Below are 18,809 nucleotides of genomic sequence, written 5' to 3' on the forward strand. Positions count from 1 at the left end.
AATTATTGGAAAACTTTCGTCCGAAATATGTATCGCGCGATTCAAATATAAACTCTTACAAATCCACCGGTTGTCAGTTGTAGTTATAAACATTTACATGAAAGTTCAGGGTGTAAGGGCTCCCGGAGTAAATGCATTTCTTTTCGAAATACATTTATAGCCACATTCTTGTCTCGAAAATTTTGCAGGAAGTAGCAATCGCCGCTACCTATCCTAATTGCACTTTCTACTTTCTTCTTCGTGCCAACCAATATTTTGATTAGCTAGAGCCGCGTGGAATAGGGTAGAGAAATAGGAGAGTGTATGAACGAAATTCCACGACTAAACGGATCGCATGAGAACTGTCACGTACTTCTTACACGTATTACATGTATAATAAAAACAGCCGTAACTCAAGTCTTGAGAATTGCTCAAGGGTGATCCGGTTTATCAGTCATAAATTTTCCCAACTTTCCTGGCCTCCGTGGAAATTTACGCAACGATATAAAATATCGATGTTACTTGGTTTGCACACTGATATCATAAAGTCATTATGTTTAAGAGAATACAGCTCATAGCTATTGCTTATACCCGTCGTATGCACACATCCATACATGCACAATGGGGCTGTATTAACGGTCATCGGTTCAAAACAAAACGGAATATGTAAACTGGACGTGAATTCCCAGTTGATACAACATAGACTTTAGCCAATGTCTGTGCAAACGTCCTTTCATCCTAAACAACGACCTCTGACCGGGTTTAGAAATATATAACAAGTCGCGATCGGTCAGTCGCTTGTAAGCCAGTCATCCGCATGGTTACCGACGACTTCCAACTAATATACCCTTATTAATGCAATAAAAAGAGAGATCTCAATACCAGTTAATAAAAAAATTATACTAATAAAGTGCGGGCCACAGTTGCAGAGGCATATTGCTTTCTCCATACGAATGAAGAACTAAGTGTTTTACATATCCTGAATTTCAAAGTTTGCGTAATGTGTTAGACGCTAATGGATTTTATCGCATTAAAAATTGTAATTAATTAGATGCTAGTGCCTTGTAATCGCACTTTTTATATTCGGCAATTGGAATAATCATCAACTGCCAAGGAAGCTGCACGTGGTTTAATAGCGAATGAAAAATGTCAACCGATTTTCAATACCGTTATATATCAGGTGAAAACCTTATCCTCGATTTGTCAAGCAGCGATAAAACCGGTGATACAATTGGCGAGGCAAGTGCCATAAATAGCTCTGGATCAACATCTAGCGACCAGGACAGGTGAGTCGATTTATTATTAGCCGTATGAAATTGATTATTTATATACAGGCGGTTTGAGTTGAATAATCCAGTCAACCCGCATCGTGAATCAGACGGACTGACATATATGTATACATTTTTTCTCTCATAACTGTAATCTCAACGAGCCTCTTACATAAATTTGACTTACTGGATTTCTAATCCCACCAAGAACCCGATCTCTCACACTCGCTGTTCGTAATATTATTTATAGCAGAATGTCGCATGAATTTCAGTAACGATAACGAGAAACGGTGCAGCGATGCCAACAGACGGAAATCGCGAAGGGAAAACCATATGGATTCGAACTCAGGATTATACTGGAACGTGGGATTGCCTCCCGCAAAGAAATTGACGATGGACTCAATACCCGAAGACGAGCTGCCGGTTCCGAAACTCAAAGAGCTGGTCCTAGGCAGCGATTCTGAGGCAATTAACCGAATCGCCAAGCTATCTATAAAAGACGATGACAAGCCGCTGGCCGGTGTTGTCGCTTCAGTGGCAACATTTGTCGGGTTGATTATGGTCAAGCCACTAATGCCTCGTGACTTCTTGCTGTATTATGGGTCGCCTCTCTTCGTTCGAACATCTAACGCGTATTCGGTCTCAAAGGAAGTAGCTGTGGGTCCGATAATCAACATGTTGGGCCCTGTTTCAGAGCCTTATTACTGTGTTGAACTGGTCAGAAACGGGAATGAACTTGTGTCTATGGGAACCCAGGTGTTCTATTCACCTGTCGACCCGCGGACGAGATACATTCCTCTTAAACGCGAATATGATAATCGCTTCACCGCTTCATCGAAAGGTGCGTATGTGATAGTCACAACCGAATTATAAAAAATGCGCGACGTTTGATTTAGGAATAGATGAGAAAGTAGAGGACGAATGGCACAGTAACCATGAAGTGATTCGCTTTGAATTTTTACTCGCAGGTAATCCGTATACCGAATACTTCCGGCATAGCGGTTCTACAGAGAGGTTCCCACACCTGCAAAGACGACGGCGGCGAAGTGCCGGCATACGTGGATTTTCCGATTATAGAAGTACATACTCAGGTATACTTCACTCCATTCGCCCAAAACACTCACACTTCTCTCATTGATCCAACAGCGGAACTGATTGTGAGGTAAGGTTTTAATGTGTGTTTTAAAACTTACCCCGAAAAAAACGTTTAGAATATGCCTCAAGCATATAGGTACGTATAGTTTCAACAATGCCGTGGAAAATTCTTATGGGATATCCTTTATATTCTGGGTTATAAACGTATATCTTCTGCAGTTGTTGCAACCTTCGTATTCACATGACAACTCTAGCATTCTTCAATTAGTCCTCACCTATGTTAACACTCTTTTATCACTTCAGCTGTACCCACAGTACGTTAATTATACACTCTTGATTATAGATTTTAGACTGATTTTAAGGCATTTGAACACGTCAGGATATTTGATAATATTCTATTACACGGTGAGGACGCAAGTATCGGTTACGAATTTTATACTTTACAAATTCGTCGGTGAGTTCATGATAACACCACAGCCTTCAATCATTGCGCTATTACTTTGAAAAGATGTTAAAACAAAAAGATTCATACATGCTTTTTAACATGAATCTAAACAGTTCCCGATTTTAATCAATACTTGTAACGAGTAATTGATATTTCTATAAATTCTTTAACTTCAAATATTATTTTGTTTTTATTTTAATTATCATTTTTTCATGCATACAAATTTCACTTTTATATTAAAATAAAATAGCGGGCATATACATTTTTTGCATATTGATCATAATGATTAAAATAGTTATCAATGTTTAAACTGGTGTATAGCTTTTTCTGCCCACTGCTCCAACACAGTGGCTTGATGGTAGATCAGGAATACGGATAGTGAAAATAATTTTCGAGACATCTACTGAGTTTTGGTACATAAAATGTAAATATTTATAAAAATTCGTTTGTATAAAAAGGTATACAAAAATAATGATGACTAACAGTATATTTAAAAAATACCTACTTTCTAATAAACGCTAGTACGTTCGTATATATAATGAATATTGCTCGTGCTTACATGAACTATCAAAATCTGAACGAATTTTTCTTAATAATATTAATATAGGGTATAAAATTACGTAGTAATACAATTTCTTGAAAACATGTCATAAAATCCGATTCAGTTCTTTTTCGACTTATTAAACTAGTGTATTAAACTATAAACGTACGGAATCGCTGGTATATATCACCATTATAATAATTGTCGGATGTATCTTATTTAGAAAGAAATAGAAGGGCAAGAAAAATCGTAGTAAATACTGAAATGGACAGGGGTTTAAGATCCGATGCTCCGTTACATCCATCGCTAGAACAGTAACATTCCTCCCAATATATCAGATTCTCGTCCACACCCCAATTGCAGACATCCATCATGCCAGAACTTGATACAGATTCGCACTGCCGTATGACTTGACGCCATCTTCCATCCCCTGTGAATATAATGACAATAATCCTACAAAAATCTGTGCATCTTACTCGGCAAAGAAAAATGAAAATTGAATGAATACATTCACTTACAAACGAACCCTTTGGATCCCTGTTGCGTCTTTTTGACGCAGAACGATCCTGGCATATGAGATTCTTCACTGTTGCATTCGATCGGCACGTTTCGCTGCTTGTCAAATTCTTCGTACGCGCCACAGTTGTCCTCATTTTCAGGATCCTGAGAAGAACTGCACTGATAGCAACGGATTGCTGTGCATCCTAAGGAATTGATTATGCAAATTGATTGGCAGTTTGATCGGAGTAGCAAAGTAAGTTGCGAATAGAGTAAAGTTGTAGCGTACGAAATAAGCTGAAAATGAACCCAGAGTACCTCTTACCTGCGATCGTTGCTAAAAGCACAGCTAGAAGCGTGGTAATATTTGCCATACTAATGCTTAGAACGACTAAAATATAACGTGTCGTTGGTTATGTTCCGTGTAATTAACTATAGGACTCTGGCAGTGATATGCTGCTGTTTTACGAAATGAAACGTTAGTGCCTGAGTTATGTTTCGCGATGAATCAACCCACGGATAGTTACTCATGAATCACTTCTACGATGATCGTCAATAGGGTTATGTGTTACTGTTGAAATTAATGCGGCTCGTTATTGCATTTGCGTCTTGAAAGCTGCGTGAAATTTTAATCTAGAAGGAGAGATTAGAGCAGTTTGTACCTTCGGATTTTTCAATCCACTCGAATAATTACAAATATTTGCTTTCCGTGGGTCGGTGCGAATATCAGTGGAACGAAACGGAGAGACGCTTTAAACTTTGAAAAGACCCACGCTCGCGTTTCGTGTCACCGTTTGCAATAACGCCTTTCAATTAGGTTTTTGGAACTAATTTACGAAGTGTCTGGACGGTAAATTCCAGTTGGTAAGCGGCTAATACTCCGCCACACGTAACATCACAACAGCGGTGGATAATGCAGAGCATACTTACCGTAGCGGAGTGCTACTAAAGTCAACGCAGCAACGTTGAGTAAGTTGTCTAACACCAGGAGCCAATCGGTTACCATTAAGCATTTTCAATTTAATTTTGGAAAATATTACAACTCGTGTTTCGTAAACTGTCATGGTTTTTTGCCCTGACTGAATTATGTCATCCATATTCTACTCACTTATGATATTTACAAAATGACCTTAATTCATAACTATCTTCTCAGCAAGCGCCTGCATTGTACGTCGTAATGCACAATAAAGATAGATGACTTGTGAATGAATATACGTATATTCAAAAAGTGTCATTTCACCTAGCAGTCATCTTGTATACTTTGATTGTGATGAGTGACACGTAGAATAATTGAAATATTCTTCTAGGTAGAAAACAGACCGGTTAAAAATGAGGATAGTTTCTCTGTTTACGTACATATTTCTGTATTTTATAATCTTGTTGGCAGGTTCTGATGTGGATATATGTAGAGTAGTAGTACTATCCTGTATCCTATTTTATCCCAGTTTTCACTAGCTACTAAACAACTGAGAGAGAGGAATTGACGTGTGATCAATTATGCAATGATAGATTTCTGTTTTGCACCGCAAGTGTGTGCACATATTCATTCAACCACAATCATTTCCATGAACAAGTATGATTATGTAACACATGATGTGCGCTCTGTGACTCATATGACATCAGAGAATACAACCTCAATTATAATAATACAACAGTGCACCTTCGTACGATAGAATCTACGTTAGAAAATCTTACGTCAGTTTACTGTGACGAATCGGTGAATATAAATGAATCAATTTTTAACAGTGATAATTCAGAATCATATCGATAAACAAGAGAATCGAACTTTTCCGCGCTTTTTAAACTTGTATTCCCAACGGATATCCAATCAACCCGACGATAATTCGGTACCTTTATGATCAGAGCGAAAAACTATTTGATAACACGTGCAAGGATGATCTGACTTATACACACCAGTAATTGCTCAGCAGGTAACGCGAAAATAATTATCAATGCCACACGTCAATAGCTCTTTTTGCTGTGCGTGAATTCAGTGAGTCATAATGCCTGAATCACTACTTTAATGTGCAATGATCGTCGTGGTCTTGGACCATCTGTAAGGTCGCGGTGAACAAACGGAACGTGACTGGGATTATGGAAAGCGACAAAAGGCAAGGCGATCAAAGTGGATCATGATCGGTACTTAGAAATATGAACACGCTTAGAAAGCTTACTCACTCAATAACGATGAAGCGAAAGATTCCTAATCTGAAATATATATGTCGATGCATGCAATTTCTAAATAATCGACTAATCGCATAGATCGGTCTGTATCTGTAAGATCCTGAACGCACAGGATATTATAATCACTGGCAAAAAATGTATACGTACCTGCTATATGTAAATTTACAAGTGTAGGACAATTAAAGTATAATGAAAATTACACAAACACAGTTTCGATTCTAACATTATGATTTATTATTTTTAATAAGGTTTTTACACGGATAATTATGACTTAACGCATTGGGAGCAAAATCTATCTAAACGCAAATTGTAATTGTTTAGACCTGAATTGTGATCACTGTAAAAACATTAAATTCCTCACTTCTTGAAAAGTGAAAAACATGAATATTTCACTACATCTAGAATATATGCTTTGGACGGACTCTGATAAGTTGTTCTCAAGTCAGTTGAAGAGCAGGACAAAAAAGAACAGCCGAGAGGAGTAAGCAGAGTATAATATCAGATGACGGCCTATTCACAATTAAGTAAAAATCTCTACGTCTACATAGAATTAGATCCTTAAAACATTAATTCTTAAGATTAGAAGTACACTGTTACGAAAAAGTTATAAACATCTTCCGACGCACCGCAAATTTGATTACATTCGTAATATTTTTGAATTAAGTAAAGCGGTTAATCATTATACAACATCTACACCGTCACTTCATTGGAATTCAAAGTCGGTTTGTACAGTAGCCGCATCTAAGCGTCTTAAATCATTGGCTCTAATTAGTACAACCAACGCCGCCGTCTGGCGCAGATTCTACATTAAATACAATTTCGAAAACCAAATCCATATTTCAGTTTTCTTAATAATTAGTTATAGCTATGTGCACATACATCGATTGGAAAAAAGTTCTCTCTGTTGCAGAAAACAAAAAAAAATTTAATAGCTCCAACGGTAAGCGAAGAGGATGCTCGGTATTCCGAAAAAGAGTAGCGATGTCATTACTGATGCATGGCCCAATGCCGAATGGGCACCGTTGCAAAGATCGGTGGTGCAAACGTGGCAGGACTCCACGGTGACGTGGCTGGGTGATGGTACGGTTGAGCAAACCCCATCAGTGATGTCTCGTTCGTCCGGAAGAGGACTGTCACATTTCCTAATCACTATACGAGCTCCGTTCTCTGTTCCGGTGAAAAACAATGACTGGGTTAGCCGAGTCTAATAGCGGTTGTTCATGTAAACTGGTTAGTAGATAATGGAACGTGTTGTCGATATCTGTGACAGAGTAGCCTTCAACTGGACATTAAACAATGCATTTCAAATAGGTAGAACTGTCATGGCTCAAGGTGTTCCTCAAAGTATATTTACCTGCTGTAATTCACATTTGTATGGTAAAATAAGTAGATAAAAAATTCTCGTAAGTAGGTATGTTGTTGCGTAATAGTATCGTGCGGTGCAGTGTCAAACAGAAGGCAGCCAACCGTGAAGGATGAATGGTAATTAGAATATCGTTTGTTCTATCGCGGTATAAGATCTGCAGCAAATAGGGAGATTCGACATTGCGGAAGACCTTTATATCGCCGCGTCAGCCAACCTGTGTACGATGATGTAACTCCCACGGCAGACGTGCCATCCGAAAGCCCGGAAACAATTAACCTTTGGTCTAACATTCAATCAACGTGCAACGCGTGGGATGCTGCCTCCTTCGTACGTAGAATACGTTTACATGTAATTGCTGTTGTCTCGTAAGAATGTTGCTTTCGCGAACGTGAATCATTAACGAAATTAACCGGCTTGATACTTGATCCTAGAATAGCGTGTCAGAAGAATGTCATCCGAGCTTGACACGGGCAATAAAAGAGAGCGATACTTGGTACTTGTATAATGTAATTCGATTCTCACAAAGGAGTTTGAATTTCAAGTGGTTTAATGTTTAATAATACGAAATTACGCCAGCGTAGAACTTTTCTAAGTCATCGTTATTCCATTGTGAGCTTAACGCAGCAATGCAGGGTGTGGTAAGGCCTCGTCACGCCGAATCATTAATGCGGAAACGACAAGTGATATAATTACATCAATTATTGGTCGAACACGCAAACTATCCTACAAATTATTAACGATATCAGAAAAGCAGTCCGTAGTTATTATGTACAATGGGAAAAAAAACCTACCATAATCCTCACGCGATCTACTAACGATAAGTAAACAATGATGTATCGGTGAAATTTTTAACGTTACCACGATAGTTACGACGATGATTTTGAGTATTAGTGCAGTTGTCGAGTAATCAATTGATTCGCGCAGGTTGTGCGCCCGATATCAGTTCACGGTACGAACAAGAAACAAAACTCGGGTATAATTACTTATTTCGACGATTTTTTTGCAGACAGGCCTGGCGAACGTGTACGGATTTTGCCGCAAGTCTGCCTCACAATCTGCAGTGTGGAACTGTCGGTTGTGTTCGCTGTAAGTGATCACATCGCCACAATCAGGACTGCTGTCCGAAGAACAGTGCCAGCAGCGCAAAGCTTCCCCTGAAATAAAGAGACCATGATAATCGACCGAAGGAAGTTTCAAACGTTGAAATTCACTCGCTACGATTGTTCACGTGAAGAATTACCTTGGTAAAGAACTGCAGCCAGTACGAAAAGGGTGGCCTGCAGGGCGACAGTCATCCTCCCAGCCATGGTATTTAATTCTATGTTCACCGTTATATTAAATTCTCAACTGGGTATAATGCCTCAAGTATTTTCTGAAGGCTCAATAGAACTTTGTAATAAATGAAGACCGGAATTTCCCGTCTCTACTGCACCACGAACGATCTCGTTGGACGAAATGATGCCGAGGTCCGGTATATTCTACTGTATTAGGCCCGACTCCCCCACCGACGTGCAGCGCGCCTTTTGTGGGGAGATACGTACACACCCATCGGTATTATTATTATTATTCCAATTATAAAAATTACGTCGCCGAGTTTCTTAGGGTTAGCTTATGACAACGACAAAAGTGGTATTTTATAGTGACTAGTGCAGCGGCCTCCGGAAACATAAGTGGATTAATTTCACATCGGTTTCCAAGCGTCAGACACGCATGTACAATGTATTTCTATAAAACAATGCAAGAACGTTCAATTATCGAAGAGTATAGTCAATGTGGATTCGATTGCGTGTTACAGGATGAAGAATTGAAGAAATATGGTTCAAAGGTGAGCCGTTTATTGACTCGTACATCGTTCTGCGTTTTACACTTATAAAATTACCGCATAATACTAACGACTGGGTACGAAAGATTAGAGTAACAGGGAATTTATAGTTGTCCTTTATCTGTTTGTTCAATAGCCCGAATCCTGTCTAGGGAGCATCCCAGTAACCTAAATCCAATGGAACTAAAAAGGAACCTGCCCGGCTCGGTGGTTCAATTTAACTGCAACTTAACTGGATATAATGAGGCACGTAACGTTAATTCACTTCACTTTAAACCATCCAAAGTTTCAAAACATCTTCCACGATCTGTCTGATCACGTCGTCTCGCGAAGCATATTACAAGTCGACGGGGATCATCGATACGTGATGAAATTCCGCCTCACTTGTCGGTCACTGCTTCCGGCTCCAGAACTAACCGCGGAACTGTTTTTAAAATATATCAACAATGAAACAACGCACTAATCGTACGGTTTTCTTAGCCCTGCAGCGCGATGCGGCCAGTAAGGGTCACGCGTCCACTTAACCCTGTCGGCGTTGGTAAATTGACAGAAGCACCTCGACCCTCTCCCCTCGAATACGACTTCCAGTTGATCCAGGGTTCCCTCGTCCAGACCCAAGACGGCCCACCCATCCCTAAGATTACTTAATCTTCTTGTCTGAAGTCAACTGCCGCTTCCGTCAGTGCACCGGCCTATTATACTAGCCGATAATAGGACCTGCTGATTTCAAAACGACAATAGCAAACAGACCCAATGCTAATTCACCGGCAGGCTTGACTCGGGGAGTGGAATGGTTGCAAGCATCGTATTCGCAGTAATAACAGCTTATTTCTGCCCCGGAAAAGGAACTGGCAAATTTGTCAGCCGCACAATACGTATCCAGCGACCTAGATGGCATGCAAGCCCTCACGGTGAAGTGGTGATTATTATCTGAAGCAAGAAATTGTCTCCGTTACGTTACTTGACGGACGAATTTCTTTGCAGAACTTATAAAGAGCAGGGTGGTCATTCATCTGCCAATGTTTACTTTCCACCCCTGGAATCGTTGGATAGTGACGAAAATACAGTGTCTGAATTATTTTAGATTTTTAGCTTGTTTGGAAAGGGTGCCAAAATCAATTTGGAATTGAAAACTTTTCTCAATTGCAAAAAAATTAAAAACTATTGTTCGATTCGTTTTATTTGGTCAGAGAAAAAGGAGAAGAAGGAAAAAATTTTCTTTTTTCTTCTGACAAAATAAAATTAACTAAACGATAGTTGCGAATTTTTTTTCTATTTCAATTTGATTGCGGCATCATTTCCAATCAAGCTAATAATCTAAAATAATTTAGACGTTGTTTTTTCATGGTTATCTATCGATTCCAGAGGTGGGAAGTATACCTTGGAAATTAACGACCACCCTGACGTACAGTGTATGCATATACAATTTATATTGGGTGAAAATGAAACTTACAAAAAATTGCAGCCTTCAAACAATGATGAGGCTCTGTTTCAGGACAAGGGAGTAAGTGGTGCAAGGGGGACGGTACGTAAGGATCACTGCAATCGTTTGAAAGTCTTGCCTTGTCTACGTTGCACTGATAGCATGAAATTTGTCCTTCGGTGATTTCTGGTTGAACAAGAATAAAAATTAGCGAGTACACGGATAGCAAAATATTGTAGATTTTACATCTCCTGTGGTGAATATATGGACAGCACGTTTTTTGGAGTTAAATCTAGAGCAATTATAGCAAGATTTACAAATTCGATACTCAAAGTTACAAAACCAATAGTAAGAGTTACAATATGCTTAACTAAATCTGTCACAATTGATGTAGATTTGACTGCAAAAAAGTCTTGTTCACATATTCACGACAATAGATATGAAATCTACATTAAATTTTTTCCGTGGAAGTGAGTTAAGAGCGAAGCATCACAATTGCGATAACACAACTTGTTAATATATCTCCGTAATTTTCGGTTCGCTGTTCGTGTACCACGATTCTGCCCCGTGATCAGTAACTTTTAAACCCAGTAGCGTGATTAGATTACACCGTGAAACTCGATTTTCGTTTCAAGCGATTATTTCTGAACTGAATAACCGTGCGAATAACCAACAAAACGACTCACCTAGACCGAAAAATCCAAGGATAATCCACAGCAAAATGTTTCCTGGCATTGTGCAACGTGCAAAGAAAGTCCCCTTCTCGAAACGGCGATCGGTCCACGAATGTTATTCGGCTGCGTAAATTGCGAGAAGACGAGCACATCGTCTTGAAAAGAAGATAAGCTATCTCTTAATAATAAGCGTAACTACCCGAACACCGGTATTCGTGCATAGGTGCGGAACACACGTAGACAACGTAGCGTGCGTGATCGTATATTGCTATTGCTGGCCGACGTCGTCCTCACATACCGGCGACGTTTACCTTCGTTATTGCGCAAGCATACGCGGGTGAAACTCGCCCACTTCTTTGAGTTGAGATGAAGTTCGTCGCCTCAGACGCTGTACGCATTAGGAACGTAGGAGTATAAGTTACATGTTCAAGCGATCTACGAGAGCATTGAGACTGTCGTACCCCAATCACAACTTTGGTGCACGTATGAGACCGAGTCGTCTATGTAAGCGGCATATTGAGGATTGAAATCGCAGAGATTGCGAATATTCTTCTACCGGGAAACACAGCGTACAAACGGCGAATCTATTTTCATCTACAACTGTTCGGCATGCCTACAGGATCTCATGAAAAACCTATTGGTTGGGTTGGAAGTTCCGTCATGGTAAGACCTTACGTTCTTTAGAGATAAGTGGAAATATGAGCGATATGTTTGTCATTGAAGCCAGCCAGTAAAGTCGTTCAACATTAATTATATTAACGATTTGGCAAAATTATACCGAATCTTATCCGCACTTGCGACTTTTAACCCGCGCCAGCCGTGCTCTTATCTTTTGGACTTTTACTCGGTCCTTCCCCTCCTCCCCTCCCCCCCTTCCCCGTTGCTCGGCCCCAGGGATACAGAGTTTTACTATGTTTTCCTGTTTTATGAATATCGTAACCTTCTAGATCTAATCAACATGTGACCTTATTATAAGGCCGCACGTTTATCGCCTAAATAAGGACCAACCGTGTACATGCCTGTTCAATCAATAAAAATCAATAAAAGGAGAACCCGAGGTAAGAAACAAACATTTTCTAGGTGTTTTGTTCACAATTGTTCTTGCTATACTTCAGATATTACGTTTCGAGAAAATTTATTTATAAACCGCGTGCTCTCGTTTGCGCGTTAATAATGCTTTAATAAATTCTCAGCGTCTAATAAACTTCTGGCGATATCACATAGCGAATAGCACGTACTTATTTAAATTCGTCCTCTATTTAAGCTTTTGGAAACATGTAAAGTAAATGTGCGATTTTTTTTTTTTTTGTTTCCGTATTATTTCATTCCCTTCCACAATTCAACGCAGAAAACTTGTCACATTATTTTGTGTGGAGTTAATTGCTGACGTGTCTTATTATAGAATGTGTGTGATATGTGTATTAATTATTATACTTGGTCACGCAAATGCAATACATATGGCTATATAGTCTTTGTATCTTGATGATCTCACGTCAGCTATGACCCAGAAATCAAAAGGATCCCCAACAACACCGCGACGACGCATGAAGCTCCAATACTAGAAGCTCCACTGCTACGTTCATTCTTTACTGGTAGATTATTTATCGTATTTAAGATTGGATCACCACTATCCACAATTCCTGGTTTCAAAGTTGTGAACAGACTGATTGGCTTAGTTGAACTGCCAAGCTCCAAAGTTATCCCAGAATCAGATATCATAGTTGTCACGAAGTTTCTTGGTGTCCCAGAATCAGGTTTCGAAGTTACCTCGATATTTTCACCTATTCCAGAGTCAGGTGTCAAAACTGTTATCAATTTTCCGGGCGTTCCAGAATCAGGTTTTAAAGTTGTCACCAATTGTTCAGCTGTCCCAGTATCATGTTCCGAAGTTATCACGGGGTTTTCACTTATCCCAGAATCAGATGTCAAAGTTGTCACCAATTCTTCAGGTGTCCCAGAATCAGATTCCAATGTTGTCACGATGTTTTCGAATGCCCCAGAATCAGGTTCCAAAGTTGTCAGGAATTCCCCGGGAGTCCCAGAATCGTCTGTTTGAGCTATCTCAGAATTTCCACGTATCTCAGAAGCAGGTTTCAAAGTTGTCACCAATATTCCAGGTGTCCCAGCGCCTGGCTGCAAAGTTGTTGGGAAGCTTGGTGGCTCCAAGGTCGTCGTAAACCTGCCAGACTCTCCGGATATGGGCTCCAAAGTAGTGGGCAAGTCGCCAGGCACCAAGTTTGTCACCAAACTATCAGGCTTTGCAGAACCGAGCTCTAAACTTGTCACTAAACTGCCAGTTCCTCCGGAAATGGCCTCTGGAGTTGCTACAAAACTCCCAGGTGACGAAGAACTAGGCTTCGCATTTACCATCGTATCATCAGGTTTCTTGAGGCCAGGATTTGAAGTTGCTATCGTGCGACCGATCTCCTCGGAAACGGGCGAAACGGTAGTTGTTGAACTTAGGGGTTCCCCGGAATTGAGATTGTTGGCAATTTTCTCCTTGGTCCCAGTATCAGTAAGTCCTGTGTCATCGGCAGATGCGTCCACACGTGTAGATTCCGCGGTGATATTGAGGGAGATGTCATTCTCAGAATGAACAATTGTCTTGGCAGGTGCGGAATCTGGTCCAAAAATAATTCTGCATTAACCCATGAATTAGGAAGGAAATAAAAATCAGGCTCGTTGACTCTGGAATTTTTTAATGCTCAAGTCCGTAATCAAGCTCAACGAATATCACGTTATAACCTTTCGGTCCAATGCCCCAAATGTCAAATATTTACTCCCTTTTGCCATTAATAAAATAGGTGTTTCGTGGGTATCCGTCATGAGAATATAAACAATGCTCGACGTCTCACAGTTCGCCGTAACTTACCAACTTGTAGAAAGATGCCAGCCAGAAGCGCCGCAATCACAAAAGTTATCTTCATTTTTCAAATTATTTTATACTTAGTAATCTCCTTTCGGTTTTCACAGAAGAACAAATCTTGTCGATTCGAGCAACGAATCTTAGAAGACTCTGAAGTTGTTTTACCGTTCACCGATGCAACTTCAGACTGCAATCGAGCCATTGAGCAGCGTTATATACACGTTCACGCATCGATGAAATCTCATATCATAATGATGATTAATATCGGCAGAATTACACTAAAGGAAACGATAAGGCAGGTAAAAATGATAAGCTTCTGAGTTGGTGGGGGGTAAATTGTTTTATTTGAAGTGGGACATAAGTGATTCACCATGCCTGGGGGTGCACAGAATTTCTAGTACCAAGGATGTGCTAATACTCATGATGCTTGCGATTCAGGGAAATTCCCTGCTTCAGATTACGTGCTATTTGCAAGTTCGGCTTGATATCTTATTGCTCGCAAAGATGGGTGGTAGATTTCCAATTGCCGTGTCGGAAGTATTATATATACCTTACCTTGACCGATTTTGCGGTACCATTAAAATGCTCTATCCCAGTCTGAATTTCATTGAAAAAGGGGCTGTCTGCATAAAAACCTCAGTTGGCATCAACCAAGATTGAATGAATGGAACGTTTACGTACGGGAGAAAATTTTAGTCACCCTGACATATAACCACGCGTGTAGTGTAAAGTCCAAGATGGTTGCAACCAGGAGTTCATCAATTTTATCAGCATTTTCCTCTCAAGTTGACAACAATAAGCGTTTGATGGTATAAATACCATCGTGCATAGCGTGACAGAAACATTGGTCGGAGAGTGAAGAAACCTTTTTGGGTCTGGAAATTTTGACATATCATAACAAAAATTTCCGAAACTCTGATCGTTTATAGTACGCCTGAATTTTTTCCACGACAACCTGACATCACGATGGTTCTTACACATGATATGCCACAGAGTAGGTATAAGGAGTCAGCAGTAAAAAATAATTATCGTACTACCCCATAATCATATTCCTCAAGTCCCTGTTACCCTGGAAATTACCAAATTTTCGCTGACTATTGCATTTCCGAACTTGTCACTCTATGCTCAAAGTAAAATGATTACAAAATCTTCCTTTTACATATGATCAAGGAAAGAGAACTTCAAGCACAAGGTGGTGGCATATGGATAAAGAATTTTGAAATCGAGGTTTGTCGACACCCCTCATTAACTTTTTTTTCTATTTATATTTTTTTTTACTATTTTCATTTATTACCACTCTTACAATACATGAATCTGTGTATGCAATAATTAATGTAATAATACAATATATACATATAATATAGATATATATGTATGTGTTGTGTGTGTATATATGTATAATAGAGGTACGCGTACAAACAGTTTGTATAATATATCAATGTAACACCTTATATCATATCAAACAAATTCTTATCCCGTGGTAAAGTTTCCTGAATAACAAAGCCAACAGTATGCAATAGGCTTTGGCGAACAAATTGGGCAATGCACTTATTGGGGCCTCGTTTACGCTTTTACTCTCGGATCTGGTGTTCGATTTCGAGTTTCCACGATGGTCATGGAATACCATTATAACCGCCATTTGTCAACGAGAGTCGCGGTGTCCGCGCAGCTGCACTTTACTAACGAATCAGGATAAGCGTTTACGCGATGGAGTGCTGATAAGCTTGGAGCAGCATCAAGCCAATGAACCCAAAGACCAGCTGGATCATCTTAGGGGGTGAAAGACCGTAAGCCCCGTTGCAACCTTCGCTTGTGCAGAGGTCACAGTAATCGACGACAACGCCACTTCCGACACCACTTTTTTGCAATTTGGTGCGGATGACTTCGCACGGATCCAAGGATGCAGTCTTGGCGGTCTGGCAAGTCCTCAATGTGTATTTCTGGAGCCCAACTGAAGAGAGGTTGAAAGTTAAGTTAGAACCCAATAGTGAGGGTTTGATTAGACGTGGGAAAAAATGAGGATTTTCGGGTTATTCGTCAATTCCTGATTGGACTTTCTTATCTAAGTATACCTTTCAGATTCATCTTGGCACATGCAGGATTGATAATCTCGATGTTCTGGTTATGGTTCACTGGCTGATCAATCTCGAATACGTGAACGATGTTTTGAAGGACTGGAGTCTGCACCATTTCACCGTGCCATTTGGTCAGGGCTTTGTTGTCGCATTCGACAAGCGGTATGTTTGTATCCTTGGTATGATCCTTGCAGTCCTCATTAGAGAAGGAGCTGCACATGTGGCATTTCAGCATATTCACTGTGTAACAAAGAATCGAATATCTATCAAAATCATGCGGAATTTTGTATTTTGATTGTTTACAAAGAAACGATAATTCCATAAACTTTGTGCTGGAAACCAAAAAAATACTAAATGCACAGTTGGTGTAAAAGTATTTTAATTTTCACGAAAGAATTAATGCCGTGGTTGATTCCAGGATCATGTTTCTTCGTTGTTGACGATACGAAGGCTCTCACCAAACCGAAGTAAGAAAAAAACAGCAAATTACCAACGTATCAATTCTAATCTCAACTTGAAAATCACGGATTTGATCAGATGCACCGTGCATGATCTACAGTTTATGACTGATTACCGAAAATATGACTTATTCGAAACTCGTTAGGCCGAGGGTTATTGGTAGAACTAAATTAGGAGTAGGCGCTCCGTTGAACTGAAATTTTTCAAATTTTCTACTTATTTTGCGACAAGTAATTTACAATTCCGGTCAAGTACGCCAGAAACACTTTGGTAAAAAATGTATGTTTTTGGTTTGATATTTGAAATCAATTTGAATAATCGTGCGACAATAAATCTCATGGTCAAAATTTTTTGGCAATACGGTGACAAATATAGCTCATCGAAGACTTGCTATAACATCGCACGTCACTTTCTTCTTTCAAGAAGCATCTTCAATTAGCTATTTAGCATATGACAAATTTCATGATACTGAAAGTGCACTGAAAAAACTTCTGATCGAAACAATCTGCCGAACGGTGGTTAAGGGTGGGAAAACGCAGCTTGAGTTATATACCATAATTAGATATCGGCTAATACAAGCACTTTATACTATTAACTGATATTTAATTGTCATGAGAAAATCTGTATCTTCTTATCCGTAACCGCAGTTCTCTTTGATTCAATCAGACTTTTTTCTCTGCGTGACGACCTAATTATTTTACGGTGGCGTGAGCTGATACATAAGATTTGGCACATGGTCAAAAGATAAATAAAGCGATAATAACATGATGCAAACAAACAAGTTTAAAATGAATAATCTTAACGTATATACGCCCAGCCTCTTGGGAATGATCAAACTTTCTATAATATAAGCTCTGTAAAATTTGTTCGAGAAACTGCTGAATGATTAAGTTAATGTATTTCCACCGTATTTTAGCGCGCTGAATACGATGGCGTTGCCCATTTTTTCCTATTAGGTCAGGCTTTCGAGATATTCGATCGAAAAATTGCATTTTCAATGAAAGTTATACTTTTTGACTCGTATTATCATCCAAACCGCTTCATAAGATACGTTGAGAAAAATTTATGCTCTGTTTTATAATCTCTACAATGGCAAGCTAATTTTATTTTTTATTTTGTCACGCTTGAAAATAGCTATGAAAAAGTATTTTTAACCCGAAAATTTGATATTTCTCATGATTGTCAATATATACATATTCTTCCATATCTTAAATGCTTTATCCAAGATAAAGTCGACTCAAATAACAGCTTAACAAGTGGTAAACTTTGACACAAGAAACCGAAATTTTCATTAAAAAAAATGCCATATTCGATCGAAAAATTTGTAAATCCTGACGTGATGGAAAAAAAAACGTGCAACGCCATCGCAAACAGCGTACCAAAATACGTCAGAAATACACTAACTCATTGGTTTAGCGGTATCTAAAAAAAAAAAAAACTTTCAGTGCCGCGATCAGTTAAAAATTCACGGAGTTTAAATTCAACGATATTCGAAACACCAGATAATAAAAAAAACCACCTTCTCGAGCCGCCAACGCAAACACAGCCAAGCCAAACAAGACACGGTTCATTTTTGAATGAAATTCGTTGTTCGCAGAGTAGGTTTGAAACGTCGAGTCACTGGGATACGCAGCTCAGGTCTGGTCGAGATTTCTGTTGACACTGCGAACTTTTGAAACGTCGAGTCCTGGCGGCGGTCGTGACGACGCGACGCCGTCTCATTCCGTCGATGGCGGGGCGCAGCGTTCAGCCGAAGCGTCGCAGATGGGGGCGGTTCTGCCCGTGGCGCCGTAACTTTTCATGAATCATCCCGATCGCCCTGTTTCAGGGTGTAATAGCCTAAGTAGAGAAGCCTAACGCCCGGGTACGCCGGCGTACACTTTCGGGGACAAGACTAAAAAGATGGATATCGCCGTATACTGTACCTACGTGTGCGAAGCGGAGGATGGCTGGCGACACGTGACGTCTACGGGAAGTCAAGCCTTTCAACGTACTTTTAAAAATAAAGTAAAGTTTCCGATGGATCGGGTCACCGGATTCCCGGCATCGAATTTCATTTTGTGCTCATGAGATTTTCTCAACTTTCTTTCAGCTCATTCGCGGGAGAGGCAAAA

General features: G+C 39.7%; 5 protein-coding genes and 1 long non-coding RNA gene across 11 annotated transcripts; 2 read left to right on the plus strand and 4 right to left on the minus strand.

Moving 5' to 3' along the window:
• The first annotated feature begins 102 nt into the window (after positions 1–102).
• LOC124224403 (H/ACA ribonucleoprotein complex non-core subunit NAF1-like) lies at positions 103–4,860 on the plus strand. 3 transcript variants are annotated; one of them, XM_046636593.2, is made up of 4 exons: positions 103–1,265; positions 1,520–2,088; positions 2,216–2,409; positions 4,688–4,860. In XM_046636593.2, exons 1-3 carry the CDS (start codon positions 1,126–1,128, stop codon positions 2,383–2,385), a joined length of 879 nt encoding a protein of 292 aa, XP_046492549.1. In that variant the 5' UTR covers positions 103–1,125; the 3' UTR covers positions 2,386–2,409; positions 4,688–4,860. The 3 variants fall into 3 exon arrangements, with proteins under 3 accessions (XP_046492549.1, XP_046492550.1, XP_046492547.1); XM_046636594.2 differs by lacking the exon at positions 4,688–4,860 and adding an exon at positions 3,109–3,373 and having other exon boundaries at positions 2,216–2,338; XM_046636591.2 differs by lacking the exon at positions 4,688–4,860 and having other exon boundaries at positions 2,216–3,337.
• Positions 3,544–5,115, minus strand: LOC124224550 (uncharacterized). 2 transcript variants are annotated; one of them, XM_046636606.2, is made up of 3 exons: positions 4,757–5,115; positions 3,847–4,032; positions 3,544–3,758 (listed from the first exon to the last, which is right to left on the minus strand). In XM_046636606.2, the coding sequence occupies exons 1-3, from the start codon at positions 4,830–4,832 to the stop codon at positions 3,544–3,546; spliced, it is 477 nt and encodes a 158-aa protein (XP_046492562.1). In that variant the 5' UTR covers positions 4,833–5,115. The 2 variants fall into 2 exon arrangements, with proteins under 2 accessions (XP_046492562.1, XP_046492563.1); XM_046636607.2 differs by lacking the exon at positions 4,757–5,115 and adding an exon at positions 4,152–4,704.
• A 1,105-nt stretch (positions 5,116–6,220) lies between these two features.
• Positions 6,221–8,829, minus strand: LOC124224479 (UPAR/Ly6 domain-containing protein CG9338). The gene is made up of 3 exons (XM_046636598.2): positions 8,617–8,829; positions 8,360–8,530; positions 6,221–7,177 (listed from the first exon to the last, which is right to left on the minus strand). The coding sequence occupies exons 1-3, from the start codon at positions 8,681–8,683 to the stop codon at positions 6,936–6,938; spliced, it is 480 nt and encodes a 159-aa protein (XP_046492554.1). The 5' UTR covers positions 8,684–8,829; the 3' UTR covers positions 6,221–6,935.
• LOC124224613 (uncharacterized) lies at positions 8,795–17,541 on the plus strand. 3 transcript variants are annotated; one of them, XR_006884896.2, is made up of 5 exons: positions 8,795–8,927; positions 9,017–9,201; positions 9,335–9,444; positions 9,679–16,835; positions 16,870–17,539. It is a non-coding gene; the product is annotated as an uncharacterized lncRNA (long non-coding RNA). The 3 variants fall into 3 exon arrangements; XR_011177710.1 differs by having other exon boundaries at positions 8,887–9,201; positions 9,679–11,958; positions 12,243–16,835; positions 16,870–17,541; XR_011177709.1 differs by having other exon boundaries at positions 8,887–9,201.
• Positions 12,432–14,385, minus strand: LOC138191371 (uncharacterized). The gene is made up of 2 exons (XM_069138109.1): positions 14,168–14,385; positions 12,432–13,916 (listed from the first exon to the last, which is right to left on the minus strand). Exons 1-2 carry the CDS (start codon positions 14,220–14,222, stop codon positions 12,793–12,795), a joined length of 1,179 nt encoding a protein of 392 aa, XP_068994210.1. The 5' UTR covers positions 14,223–14,385; the 3' UTR covers positions 12,432–12,792.
• LOC124224447 (uncharacterized) lies at positions 15,862–18,395 on the minus strand. Its single transcript, XM_046636595.2, has 3 exons — positions 18,215–18,395; positions 16,234–16,476; positions 15,862–16,112 (listed from the first exon to the last, which is right to left on the minus strand). The coding sequence occupies exons 1-3, from the start codon at positions 18,264–18,266 to the stop codon at positions 15,862–15,864; spliced, it is 546 nt and encodes a 181-aa protein (XP_046492551.1). The 5' UTR covers positions 18,267–18,395.
• Between the last annotated feature and the right edge of the window lie 414 nt (positions 18,396–18,809).

This window comes from Neodiprion pinetum, chromosome 1, assembly GCF_021155775.2.
Source record: "Neodiprion pinetum isolate iyNeoPine1 chromosome 1, iyNeoPine1.2, whole genome shotgun sequence".
Lineage (NCBI taxonomy): Eukaryota > Metazoa > Arthropoda > Insecta > Hymenoptera > Diprionidae > Neodiprion > Neodiprion pinetum.